Below are 12,640 nucleotides of genomic sequence, written 5' to 3' on the forward strand. Positions count from 1 at the left end.
AGTGATATAAAATGAAATTACTTGTGCCACCAACAGCTCAGTCTTACATTTTATTCATTGGAATGGTCAAGGGAGTGGAAATCACATGGGTTTACTGTGTGGCTCCTCTAACCCTGAGCTTTGCATATTTGATTTATCTTCCACTGGCTCAGGTTGGGACACCATGTGCACCCCCACCTCCAAGCTTTCAGGACACAGACATAAACATGAGATTTTTTTTTTAAATTCTTTTTAGCTCATCTGCAGTGCATGTTGTTTATTTTCTCTAGGCTCCATCTATTTTCATGGCAACATGGACAGCCACCTTGGGTCTTTTTTGATTCAAGGAGATCATCCTATGCTTGCTGAAAGTCCCCCAGATCAGCCTCACACCCCAACTTCTTCCCTACAACCCTCAGAGTCCAAGCCCTGTGCTAAACTTGATCCATGTTTCAGGGGCCCCAGCCCACCTATACTCCAGCTAGCTGGTCATTTTTGTTAGTCACATCCCTCACTCCTGAAAACCTTCACAAGTCCAGGAAGGCAAGTAAAAGGTAACTCTTCCTTCAGCTTGAATTCAGGTTCCACGGGTTGAAGTAATGATTTCCAATTTTCGCTCTTTCATTATGCACATTTTGTAAGGTATACATATTTGAGCCTGAATTTAATTATCCTGGTAAAGAATTTTATATTAAATTACAATCGAATGATTCAGGAGACAAGGACTACAATGTCTGGGATGCTAGAGAAAGAAAGCATGTGAGAGGAGTTAATGGGTGTGGGTAATTTCAGAGCTAATATCAAAGCCAAGCAATTGAGCAACACTTTGAATTAGGATGAGGTGTAGCAGATTTCCATTTTAGTTTTCCCTGGGATTGAATATGTAGAGTCTTTACCGATTTCATTTTTTGTGAATACGCACAAATTATTTCCAGGAAAAACACATACTGTGTGTGGCTTCTCAACATCCTCTATAGCCATACATTTGTCTTGAGTTTTTTTTCCATTCATAGTTTTACAAGAATGAGCTAGAAGTCACAAGGGGGGGGGGGGATGAAAGAGTAAAGGTCATCTGCAAAGGGAGGGTGAGAAAATAATAATTTCTATCTAAAAGTTTCTTACTTATTTTAATCTTACATGAAATTTTAAAGTGATCCTCATATTTGCTAGTGGATTACTTCTAGCCTTGGAATTCAACAATTATTTAATATTTTCTGGGCAATCTATTTTGGCTCCAATGATAAAAGCCCTACCATGTGGCAAGTGTGATGGAGACATGGGGAATATAAAGACAAATAAACCCTGATCTTTTGCCTTAAGTCAGATACTATTTCTAGAATTTTCTGGGAGAAAAATAACAGACTGTATAACTTATGACATTTTGTTTTTTAGGGGAGAATAACAGATTCTGTAACCTGTGACATTTTGGGCCATAGGTAGTATTTTGCCAGCCTTGATTGCTAGGACATTATGTTTGCCATTATTTTGATAGCAGTGCAGAGTGCAGAAAGATGGCAAATACTTCTTATTAGGCCATTTTCAGTTATTTTCTGAAAATGTAACATTTAGAGAGCATTAGATCAAACTGATACATTTGTTCCTGTCTCTTCTGGAATCTTTGCTGTGGTTAACTGATTGAGGATTTAGAGACTGCAGCATTTAAGATTTTGTGATATTGGAAAAAAAAATGCCATACTTTCCCTGGTTTCATAAAAAATAAGCCATAATATCTTGATGAATTTATTCAGCATTTCTCTAATTAGTCTGAGGTACATTTATACAAAACCATATTATTATATTTTACTTCATTTGTCTGTTCATTAGCTTTCATTTATTGCTGTTCTTTATAATGTATGAGAGTAAAATAAAAACTAATTATATACATAATACTTTTCATTATTTTATTGACTTTTATGGTTTGAAAAAAAAAATTACCCCAAACTTATTTTTCCCCATGTGTTGTTGCTGCTAGCCTTAGAGCTGTTAGAATTTGCTTTTTTCCCAAAAGACAAACTTTTGAAACAATTTCTGCAATGCTCCTAGGCCGCCTTGTGCGGACAAAAGCTTCCTTGGTGGGGATCCTTCTGGGTTCCCTTCAATCATCATTACCCCTTTCTGGGACAATTTTGGGTGAATCCATTAGCACCACTGTCATTGCTCTAGTTTCTGCAGTGTCAGCCATGTGTCTCTTTATTCATATGACACTTCATTAATGTTTGTGTTTGATTATTTTAAGTAAAATGTTCTATTTGAATTTTTTATTCTTTTAAATTTTATTCAGTTTATGTTAATTGATCAAGTGGGCTGAATGATGCCAGGAAAAAGACAGTTTGTTTATATAAAACAACCTGGGGGCAACAAGTTGACTGTTTTCCTAAGAACAAGCAATTGGCCTTGAGTCTACTTTCTTAGGCAGATAGCTGAAGATATGAGATTGCTTTTTCATGAATCCTTTGGGCCTGGAAGTCTGTTTTCTCGACTTATGCTATTTGAACACAAGATCAGTTCTGGAGCTTTATAGTTCATTTTCTAAATTATTCAGAGATTAAATAAATAAAAAGAAGAGCAAATTTGTGTGAAGGTTTTTATTGGGAAGTATTTACAGCACTGTTATATTTTAAAGCCTCTTAATACTATCATCATCTTATCCATTTACCATCATTTTCTAAATTTATCAATAAATATATATTCATTAGAGGAAAGCTAAATTTTATTAGGTATTTAGAATACACAATTATTAACTTTATCTTCATATTCCTATGGAAGTTTTCCTCTTTTCCTAAATTTGAGTTAAAGTATGATATTGGAAGACTATACTTTCAGAGAAGTTTTTCTGATCATGTTGAGCCCTGGAAACCATGAGGAGGAGCTGAGTGAGGGAAAAAAAAAAAAAGAAAAGAAAAGATATGATACTGGCCAGTTTGGTTGTGTAATGTGCCATGACATGTGACTGAATCAGTAAGGGTCACTGCAAGTGAATTGGGCTGGCTACTAAATAACCACACAGAGACAGAAAATACCTTTTGGGGGGCTTTAGTGACAACTCCTCAACCTCAGCTCCCACAAAGGAGGCAAGAGAGGCAGGCAAAAGAGAGAGAGTGAGCATGCCTGAAACCCTCCTATTTATTAGGGAGAAGCCATTCAAGAATAGTCTACCCAAACAAGGCAAGGGATTGTCTTCCAGCAAATGGGGGTTAGGGGTATAGCCTAGTCCCATTGGGTGATGCCCACTCCCAGAGCTGCACTCACTTGCAAGCAAAAGTGAGGTCTGCCTGCTGCTTTGGTGCTGGGATCAGAAGCCAGGTTCACACCTTCATTATCAAGGCTAAGGGCACATTCTCAGCTCCTGTTCAAGGCGGCCCCCTGACAGTAATGTCTAAAACTGAATCTATATTAATATTTTAATTAATATCATTATGGTCACCAGAGTCAAATAAAACTGCAACATTTTAAATTATGCAGAACTGGGGGAAAAAAAAGAAATTGCCCAATTTGACTCCCAGTACAGGAGATGATGGAATTGGAAACAACATAGACTATGGTGCCAATTACTGTTGGAAGTACTGACATAAGTGCTGTGAGATGCATGTGATACCTGCAATAGGGGATCAGTATTTATGCAGAGGAAAGACAAGAAGATGAGTTGAATTTTCAAAGGTGTGTGAAATGAGGGCAGGTTGAAAGAGAGGAGAAGTAGAGAAGTTGTATGCATGGGGTCCTGGGAGAGTCGGAATTCACCTGTAGCCAAGGGTGGAGCTTTGGTGAATGAAGTGACCATCCTCCTTACTTGATAAAATGGTTCCCAGAAGTTAGGAACAAAGCATTCCCCATTCTTTCCCCATCTCTAGATACTGAACTCTGAGTGTGCAAACTCTTACCAATGGTTTCTTAATGTACAGTGGATATTGCTTTGTGCTAATATTGAAAAGTCCCCTCAGTTCTTTCCTCTCATGAGGTTTTGACAGCTCACCGTCTTGGTTTCATTCCTGTTCAATTCCATCTCAGTGTTCATTTTGCTTTACCTTCTTTCTGCTCGCCTTAATGTGGACATTAGTCTGGACTCAGAACTAAGTCTGTTTCTTGCCTACTATTATCCTAGCTCCAAACCCAGGGATTTTGGGGATCAGTCGGATGTCTGCAGGCACAGAACTTACCCCTCTTTTCTTTCTCAGTTTCTCCCTATATCATGAAGGAGAGTGGTCCAGGGAATGTACTTGACCATCCATGTGAGGGGTGGATAGGGGTTGATGGGAAGAAGGAGCAGGAGTCAGGGCTGAGACCTAGTGTCTGGTGGCATGGTGAGGGGTGGCATGCTCACCAACGGCTCCTCTCTTCCAGGTGGCTGGAGACCTTGTGAGGCGCCTGCACCTGGAAGCCCATGTGGAGAAACCTGTGGCCACATACAGTGGGGGAACCAAGCGGAAGCTCTCCACAGCCCTGGCCCTGGTGGGGAAACCTGACATTCTTTTATTGGTGAGTAGTGGAAATATCAGTAATATGTCATTGTCTTGAAATAAGGTGCCCACTGCACGTGTACTTGTAAACTTAGTTTAACTAAATAGAATTCTTGTAGGAAATAACTTCAGAATTCACAACACTGATTCTACAAACTAATGAACTGTTCTGCCCTAACTCAACGTTTCCCAAACAAAATGTAAAACACTACTAGACTGATACAGAAATAAGACATGTATCTTTTGGTAGATGCACTTACCCTTGTCAAATTCAATAAAAAATTTTTTAAATGTTTTTTTTTTTTACTTGTAGATGGACACATACCTTTATTATTTATTTTTATGTGGTGTTGAGGCTCAAACCCAGTGCCTCACACATGCAAGACAAGCACTCTGCCACTGATTCCCAAACACAGTCGACCATAAAATTATAACATTAAAATTGTATTAAAAAATTAGAATTCACTTCTAATCTGAAAAAAAATCAATAGGTATTTTTCCTCTAGCACAATGCTTTTAAGTCTTTTTCTACCAGCCGATATATGTTCATCATAACTGTAATGACACATATCTATGGTAAATCATGAGGATGGATGTGAGGGATTGCTATAATTTAGATGCAGATTCCCCCAAAGCCCATGTGTTAAAGCTTTGGCCCCACCCCATGCTGTGATTGGTAGTTGGTAGAACCTTTAGGAGGTGGGGCCTAGTGAGAAGTCTTTAGGTCATCCAGGGCTGCCCTCAGAGAGCTGGTAAGACCTTGGACCCTTCTTCTTTATTGCTTCCTCACCATGAGGTGAGCAGTTTTGCTTCACCAAATGTTCCTCCCAAGACACATTGCCTAGTTGCAGCCCCAGAAGCAGCAGTGTCAACCAGTTATTATCTAGAACCTTCAAAATTGTGAAACAGAATAAATGCTTTCTCTTCGTAAGTTGTTTACCTCAAGTAGTTGTTATAATGATGAAAAACTGGCTAACACATAGATGCCTAGTGGACATGGAAGGGAGGGAAGAGAGTTCCAGAAAAGGTAGAGCATGAGCTATGGCCTTGAGACAAAGCATTCTGTAATCCATCTGGGAACTGCAATCAATTCTAAATTGATTCAAAGCATTAGTTGGAGGTGATACGGCCCCTAAATAGAGCCAATTGCCTTACATTTCAAAAACAGCTCTGGCTATACATAATGCCATTCAAACGATAAGTAGAATATTGTTCTTATGGTATAGATTAGATTCTAATAGCTAATGTTCACCCCAGGGCTGCACTTTGGCAGACTGTCTGATGGGTGTCAAAGAATATAGGAAATAAAGCAGATTCTCTTTTCTGTTCTTATTTGCCAGATGAAAACGGCCTTTCAGTGGGAAAGTTAGTGGGGATTCAGAAAGTCCATGCTGAACAATGTGGTCCTGTCATTTATTGTCCTTTGGAAACTCACCCGAAAGTTGTTTTAATTCATCTAAGTTTGCTATTGAAAAGTCCAAAATCGAGGACTAATGCATAATTTTATATTCTGAAACCAAATAATACAAGTTAATTTTTCATCATTCTGCAGTTCCCAAATGGCATTACCCTCTCAAGGTGAGACAGTCTGAGCCTTAGCTCCTCCTAGAGGATGTCTCTGTGCTCAGCCTGGAGCAAGGCATCTCCTCAGTCAGATGAAGGGGATCTGCTGTATGGTTGTGCTCTTGACTTATGACAGATCCTCAGCTTTCTCCTTTTATTATCTTCCTTGCTCTCATTTCCATTGAATGTCCAGGACTCTGGCACAGTGGCCAGGTGAGGACCCTGGAGTCCTAGTGAACAGATGTGGATTTTGCTTTTGCAATTCTATAACATATGACTTTGCATGTTCTAAGCCTGTTTCCTCCTTGTCTGATATAATCCACATGAAGTGTGCAGCCAAATGCCTTGTGCTTAATAAATCTACATTAAGTGTTTAGTAACTGTGATGATGGTGACTGTTCAGAGAATCAGTTTCAAACGATGGTTTTGAAGTTCTCCCCTGAGAGACAAGGAAGGGCTCTTGGAACTCATGCCACAGTGACAATCCGGAAAATTAAAAATTACTCACCCAACCCTTTCACTGAACGATGTAGGACTATATTATTTACTTACTATTGTAAGTAGAACACACATGACACTTTATTTGTAGAAAAAGCCAGGTGTTTATTTTCCTGTTCAGTGACTTTTCTCCAACACTTCCCTTATGTTTTTTTCCCCCATTTCAGAGGAAGTTGATGACCCAAAGCTCTAAAGAAAAATGTGTTCAGTGCTCCCGGACTACAGAAAACCCAGAAATGCATTATATAGCTAGGCAAGATTTCTCTCCAAAGTGGTTCAGATAGCAAGTGTTTTGGAGTTTATTGAAGGAGAAAGCTTCAGGTTCCAAGAAATTCCAATTTATTTGATGTTACTAAATAAATGAAGCCTTTTTCTACTATCATATCTCTTTCCAGGAGATATCGCTCTAAAAGTTTATGGAGGTGGAGGATTTATTTTAGAGACATCAAGGTTGGCTTATCTAAGCAGATTGTGAAGGGAATCTGGCTAATGTGAAAACATATCCCAAACCCCTATTTTTAAGGAGCCACAATTGACAAGTAAAAATTGTTTATATGTAAAGTGTACAGTATAATGTTTTGATACACACACACTGTGAAATGGTTACCACAATCAAACTAATTTATATATCAAGCCCCTCACATGGTGACCTTTTTTTTTTTTTCAGTTAGTGGTAAGAAAACATAAGATGAACTGTTTTAGCAAAATTCAAATGAACAATACAGCACTGTCAACTACAGTCTCTATTAGTCCATTTGTGCTACTGTAACAACATATCACAGACTGGGTAACCTTATAAAGAAAAGAAATATATTTTTTTCCTGAAGGCTAGAAGTACAGGGCCAAGGCACCATCAGATTTGGGGGTCAATGAAGGTCCTGTCTCTGCCTCCAAGATGGCACCTTGAACTAAGTATCCTCCAGAAATGGAGTGTAAGCCCTCCACGAGGGCACCTTGTACTAATCATGAATGGGAAGACTTCCTAACTCAATCACCTCTCAAAAGCCATGCTTCCCAATACTGTTGTATTGGGGATCAAGGAGACAAAAAAATTCAAATCATAGAACCCTTATGCTGCGTATTATATCTCCAGAATTTATTAATTCCATATGTGTTCGTGTTTGGTCACTGTGACAAAGACCCGAGAAAAACGGCTTAGAGGAAGAAAGGTTTATTTTGCTCATGGTTTTAGAAGTTTCTGTTAGTGGTCAGTGGGCCCCATTGCTCTGGGCATGAGATGAGGCGGAACATCACGGCAGAAGTACTTAGCAGAGGAAGGCTTTTCATCTTCTGGCAGCCAAGAACAGAGAATAAAAGGGCTTGGGACAATATGGAGTTCCCAAGAGCATACTCTCGGTGACCTACCTTCTCCAACCATGCCCCACCTGCCTACATTCCCATCGTGCTCAGTCTTGGCGAGTACCATTGTAATCTGTTTATACGCTTTTGACTTTTCTAGATGGCACTTGTGTGATCATAAAGTGGTCACCCTTTCATGTCGTGCTCAGTCTTGGCGAGTACCATTGTAATCTGTTTATACGCTTTTGACTTTTCTAGATGGCACTTGTGTGATCATAAAGTGGTCACCCTTTCATGTCCACCTTGTTTCACTTAGTAAAACATCCTCCAACACTATACATATGTTGCTGGAAACTGAAGAGTTGCCTTCTTTTTAAGAAGGAATAATGTTTATTATATATATACATGCGCACACACGCGCACACACTCGCACATACACACTCATGACAGCGTGTGCTTTTTTCTCTTTTTGTGCCTTGCTTATTTCACTTAACCTAGCATTCCCTAGCTTCTTCCATGTTGTCACAAGTGATAGAATTCCATTCTTTTACATTTCTGAATAATGTACTATTGTGCGTACTTGCCATGTTTTTATCTGCTTATCTATTGATGGATACTTCTATTGATCCCATATATTGGTTAATGTGTATAGTACTGAAATAAACATGGGAGTGCATGGTTTTTACTCCTTGATATACTGATTTCCTGTTTTTTCCTTTTCATGTATTTAAAGTAATGGAATTTTGGGATCATATAGTAGTTCTATTTTCAATTTTGAGGAAGCCCCATACTGGCTTACCAATTTACATTCCCACCAACAGTATATAAGGGCTACATTTTCTCCATAAATGCCATGATACAAATATTCACAGGGGTTTTGTATAAAATCCTGTCAGTTTTCTTCATTCCTTTTCAATTTTTTTTTCCTCCTCTGACTGAACAACTTTACACAACCTGTGTTCACATTTCCTGAGTCTTCCATTTACTTGATCAAATCTGCGGTTGACACTCTTACATTTTCATTTTATTCATCACGATTTTCTGCTCCAGGATTTCTACTTGGTTCTTTTCACATGACGTCTCTTTTTGAACTTGTTCATGTGTTGTTTTTTTCTGATTTTATTGTATTCTCTATTTATATTCCCTTTTTAACTCACTGAATTTCTTCAAGGTGATTATTTTCAGTTTTGTGTCTGGAGATTCTTAGATCTGCAGTTCAATGAGATCAGCTATTGGAATCCATCATAAGAACACAGAAACATTGTGTTATTCAGTGGTGTCCTGATTCTTTCTCCTCTATGCCCTCTTGATCATCCTCCTCTTCCTCCTCCTCCTCCTCTTCCTCTGTGTAGTTTAAAGTCTTGCATTTCTTCTGTTTTCACAGTCTTTAATGGCTCTCTTTGGGAGAGAAACACTTTCCCCTGTCAGTTAGGGGGTGCATTCTGAGACTCTCTTAGACCTTTTTTATAGATATGCACACTGCACACTCCTTGATCACTCATGATGGGGGAGGGGAATTCTTAGGATTATATGCCTTTGTCCCTCCCACAGTGGAATCTCATGCCAGCTGCTGAGAGCTTCCCATTTGCCCTCTAGGGCAATGCCCTGAAATGCTTGAGCTTGTGTGCTTTCTCCTAACCCTTTAAAAAACTGTGCCGGTCGCTTATGTGAGATGCCAATTCCTGCCCTATTGGGGGTCCTTTCAGGGGGCCACTAGGAAAGGCAAAGTGAGGCATTCAGAGTGCTTGTGTACCTGGGTACCGGTGTGAAGGAGCCTATAGAGAGACCTCCAAGTGGCATAGGAGCAGGCTTTCTGGTGGAATTCCCAGAGTGGTTACAGTGGCCCATGGCCTCTCTTCCCTACTTCTAGTCTCTTCCAATATCTCAGCTGTGTCAATCACCTCAGTAATTTAGGGAAGATGAAAAAGAAGCGGGCCTCTTGAGTAGCATCCTGCATGAGTGCATGGGGAGCTAGGCACTCCACTCCTTTCCCCATTATCTTGGCTTTGTTGAGCAGAATGCAGACGAGCTGATGGAGAGGTACCTGCGACCATCAGAGACGGGATTTCTTTCCTTGTAACCAGCATCTGGCCTCATGTGATAGTGTACCTCCTTACATGTATTCGTCAAATTAATAGCATTGTGTGTTGTCTTTCCTCTAGGATGAGCCCAGCTCTGGGATGGATCCTTGCTCGAAAAGATACCTGTGGCAAACGATAATGGAAGAGGCCCAGGAAGGCTGTGCTGTGGTGCTGACCTCCCACAGGTGAGTGGGGCCCCCTCCTGCGGCTATTTCCTGAGCAAATATGAGTAACAAACCATATTTAGGGGAAAATCTCCACCTCCGGCCAGCACCACACACAGAAGTTCCTTTGTGTTTACACTGTGAACTGGATATACTTGATGGTCCCTGTTATGCAGCGTAAGAGATTGAACCAGAAGGAGATCGTGTCACATAACCAAGGCCACGGGAGCCCGTGGGAGAGCTGGAGTTTGAGCCTGAAGTTTGATAGTCGCACCCTGGCGTGGTCCATTACTGCTGGCTGGGGATGGGATGAGTGATGGACGCCCTCAGTTAGTTCTTCCCAAGGGCTCCCAGCTCCTTTCTCTCTAAGGCCTCCTATTCCACCAGGTAGAATTATCTGAAATGAAAACTGGACATGTGACTGAATCTGGTCTAATATTTTACTCACTATGGATTTAATTGTGTTACTCAATTCTCAACCATGACCTCTTTTTAATTTGATGAGACATCGTTCTAGGCCTCATGGAAATACAAACCTAGAGTTCAGAAAACCAGTCCCTGGGGAGTGAGTAATCTGAGGTGGCTAAAAATATCCCGAAGATACAATGGAGGTTGGGCTTTAAGGCTTATTCTTGCCCCCTCTCCCTGCCCAAGCTTAAATAAAATACGCTGTGAATCAAGCATCAAAAACAGTTAAGGAGATGAGGGTTTTTTTTTTTCTTTCTTTTTGGGGGGAGGTACGAGGGATTGAACTCGGGGGCACTCGGCCACTGAGCCATATCCTCAGTCCTATTTTGTATTGAACACAGGGTCTCACTGAGTTGCTTAAGGCCTTGCTTTTGCCGAGGCTGGCTTTGAACTCGAGATCCTCCTGCCTCAGGCTTCCAAGCCCCTGGGATTACAGGCCTGTGCCACCACACCTGGCCTTCTTTCTCTCTCTCTTTTTTAATGTGTTCTTTTTAGATACACATTATAGTATATTGTATTTCGACACATTACACATACATAGAATATAACTTATTCTAATTAGGATCCCATTCTTGCAGTTGTACATGATGTGGAGTTATACTTGTCATATATTCATATATGAACACAGGAAAGTTACCCAATTCATTCTACTGTTTTTCCTATTCCCATCCCCCCTCCTTCCCTTTATTCGCCTTTGTGTAATCCAGTGAACTTCTAATCCCCCCCCACACACACACACTGACTCCCATTGTATTTTAGCATCCACATATCAGAAAGAATATTCAGCCTTTGTTTTCTTGGGACAGACTTATTTCATTTGTCATGATAGTCTCCAGTTCCATTCATTTATTAGCAGATGCCATATTTCTTCTTTCTGGCTGAGTAATACTCCATGTGTATATACACCACATTTTCTTTATCCATTCATCTGCTCAAGGGCACCTAGGTTGGCTGCATAGCTTTGGTATTGTGAACTGAGTTTCTATAAAAATTGATGTGGCCATGTCACTATAGTATGCTGATTTTAAGTCCTTTGGGTATATACCAACAAGTGGGATAACTGGGTCAAATGATGGTTCCATTCTGGGTTTTCTGAGGAATCTTCATACTGCTTTCCAGAATGGTTGCACAATTTGCAATCCCATCAACAATGTATAAGTGAACTTTTCTTCACATTCTCAAGATTTTACTACATTTTTCTTCATTCAAAATCCCAAACCTAGGAAATCATTGATCTGCTTTCTCTATAATTTGCCTTTTCTAGAATTTCATATTAGTGGAATTGTATGATGTGTAGGCTTTTGTATCTGCCTTCCTTCACTTACTATAATGTTTTTAAAGCTTATGCATGTTGCAGCATATATCAATAATTCACTCCTTTTCATTGCTAAATAGCATTCCATAGTATAATTAGACCACTTTCATGTATTCACCCACAAGTTGATGAATATTTGAATTGTTTCCAGTTATGATTATTATGAATAAAATTCTTTATATAGTCTGGTAAATGTCTTTGAATATATAGGTAAATGTTTTTATTTTCTTGGATAGTCTGAAAAGTTGAATAGCAGAGTCAAATGGTAAATTGTGTTTATTACTTTAAGAAACAAACTAATGGGATTAAGGATCTTTGAATGTGCTTATTGATTGTTTGTGTTCATTCTTTGGTAAAATATCTATTAAAAATTTCCCCCATTAAAAAAAAATAGAGCCAGGAATGGTGAAGCATGCCTGTAATCCCAGCAGCTCAGGATGATGAGACAGGAGGATCACGAGTTCAAAGCCAGCCTCAACAATGGTGAGGCAGTAAGCAACTCAGACTGTCTCTAAATAAAAAATACAAAATAGGGCTGGGGATGTGGCTCAGAGGTTGAATGCCCCCTGAGTTCAATTCCCAGTACCAAAAAAAAAAAAAATAGAAATTAGAATAGGTTTAGGTTCATAGCAAAATTGAGAGGATGGTACAAAGATTTCCTTTATGACCTTCTCCCATTTATCAGTATGCTCCCTGACACTGGTATGTTTGTTACAATTAATGCGTACCTACATCAATGTATCATTATCATCCAAAATCCATAGCTGACTTTATCCTTGGTGTTGGACATTTTGTGGATTTAGAAAAATATATAATAAT

The 12,640-nt window shown here is 39.6% G+C and overlaps 1 protein-coding gene across 1 annotated transcript in view; it reads left to right on the forward strand.

The window, feature by feature from the left end:
* The window catches only part of LOC144369513 (ATP-binding cassette sub-family A member 13-like), a 340,834-nt gene that overhangs the window by 285,051 nt on the left and 43,143 nt on the right, over positions 1 to 12,640 (forward strand). Inside the window, exons 38-39 of the mRNA XM_078029787.1 lie at positions 4,318 to 4,452; positions 9,956 to 10,059. Coding sequence (XP_077885913.1) covers positions 4,318 to 4,452; positions 9,956 to 10,059 — 239 coding nt within the window. The remainder of the gene's footprint in view (positions 1 to 4,317; positions 4,453 to 9,955; positions 10,060 to 12,640) is intronic.

This window comes from Ictidomys tridecemlineatus, chromosome 12, assembly GCF_052094955.1.
Source record: "Ictidomys tridecemlineatus isolate mIctTri1 chromosome 12, mIctTri1.hap1, whole genome shotgun sequence".
In the NCBI taxonomy this organism is placed as follows: domain Eukaryota; kingdom Metazoa; phylum Chordata; class Mammalia; order Rodentia; family Sciuridae; genus Ictidomys; species Ictidomys tridecemlineatus.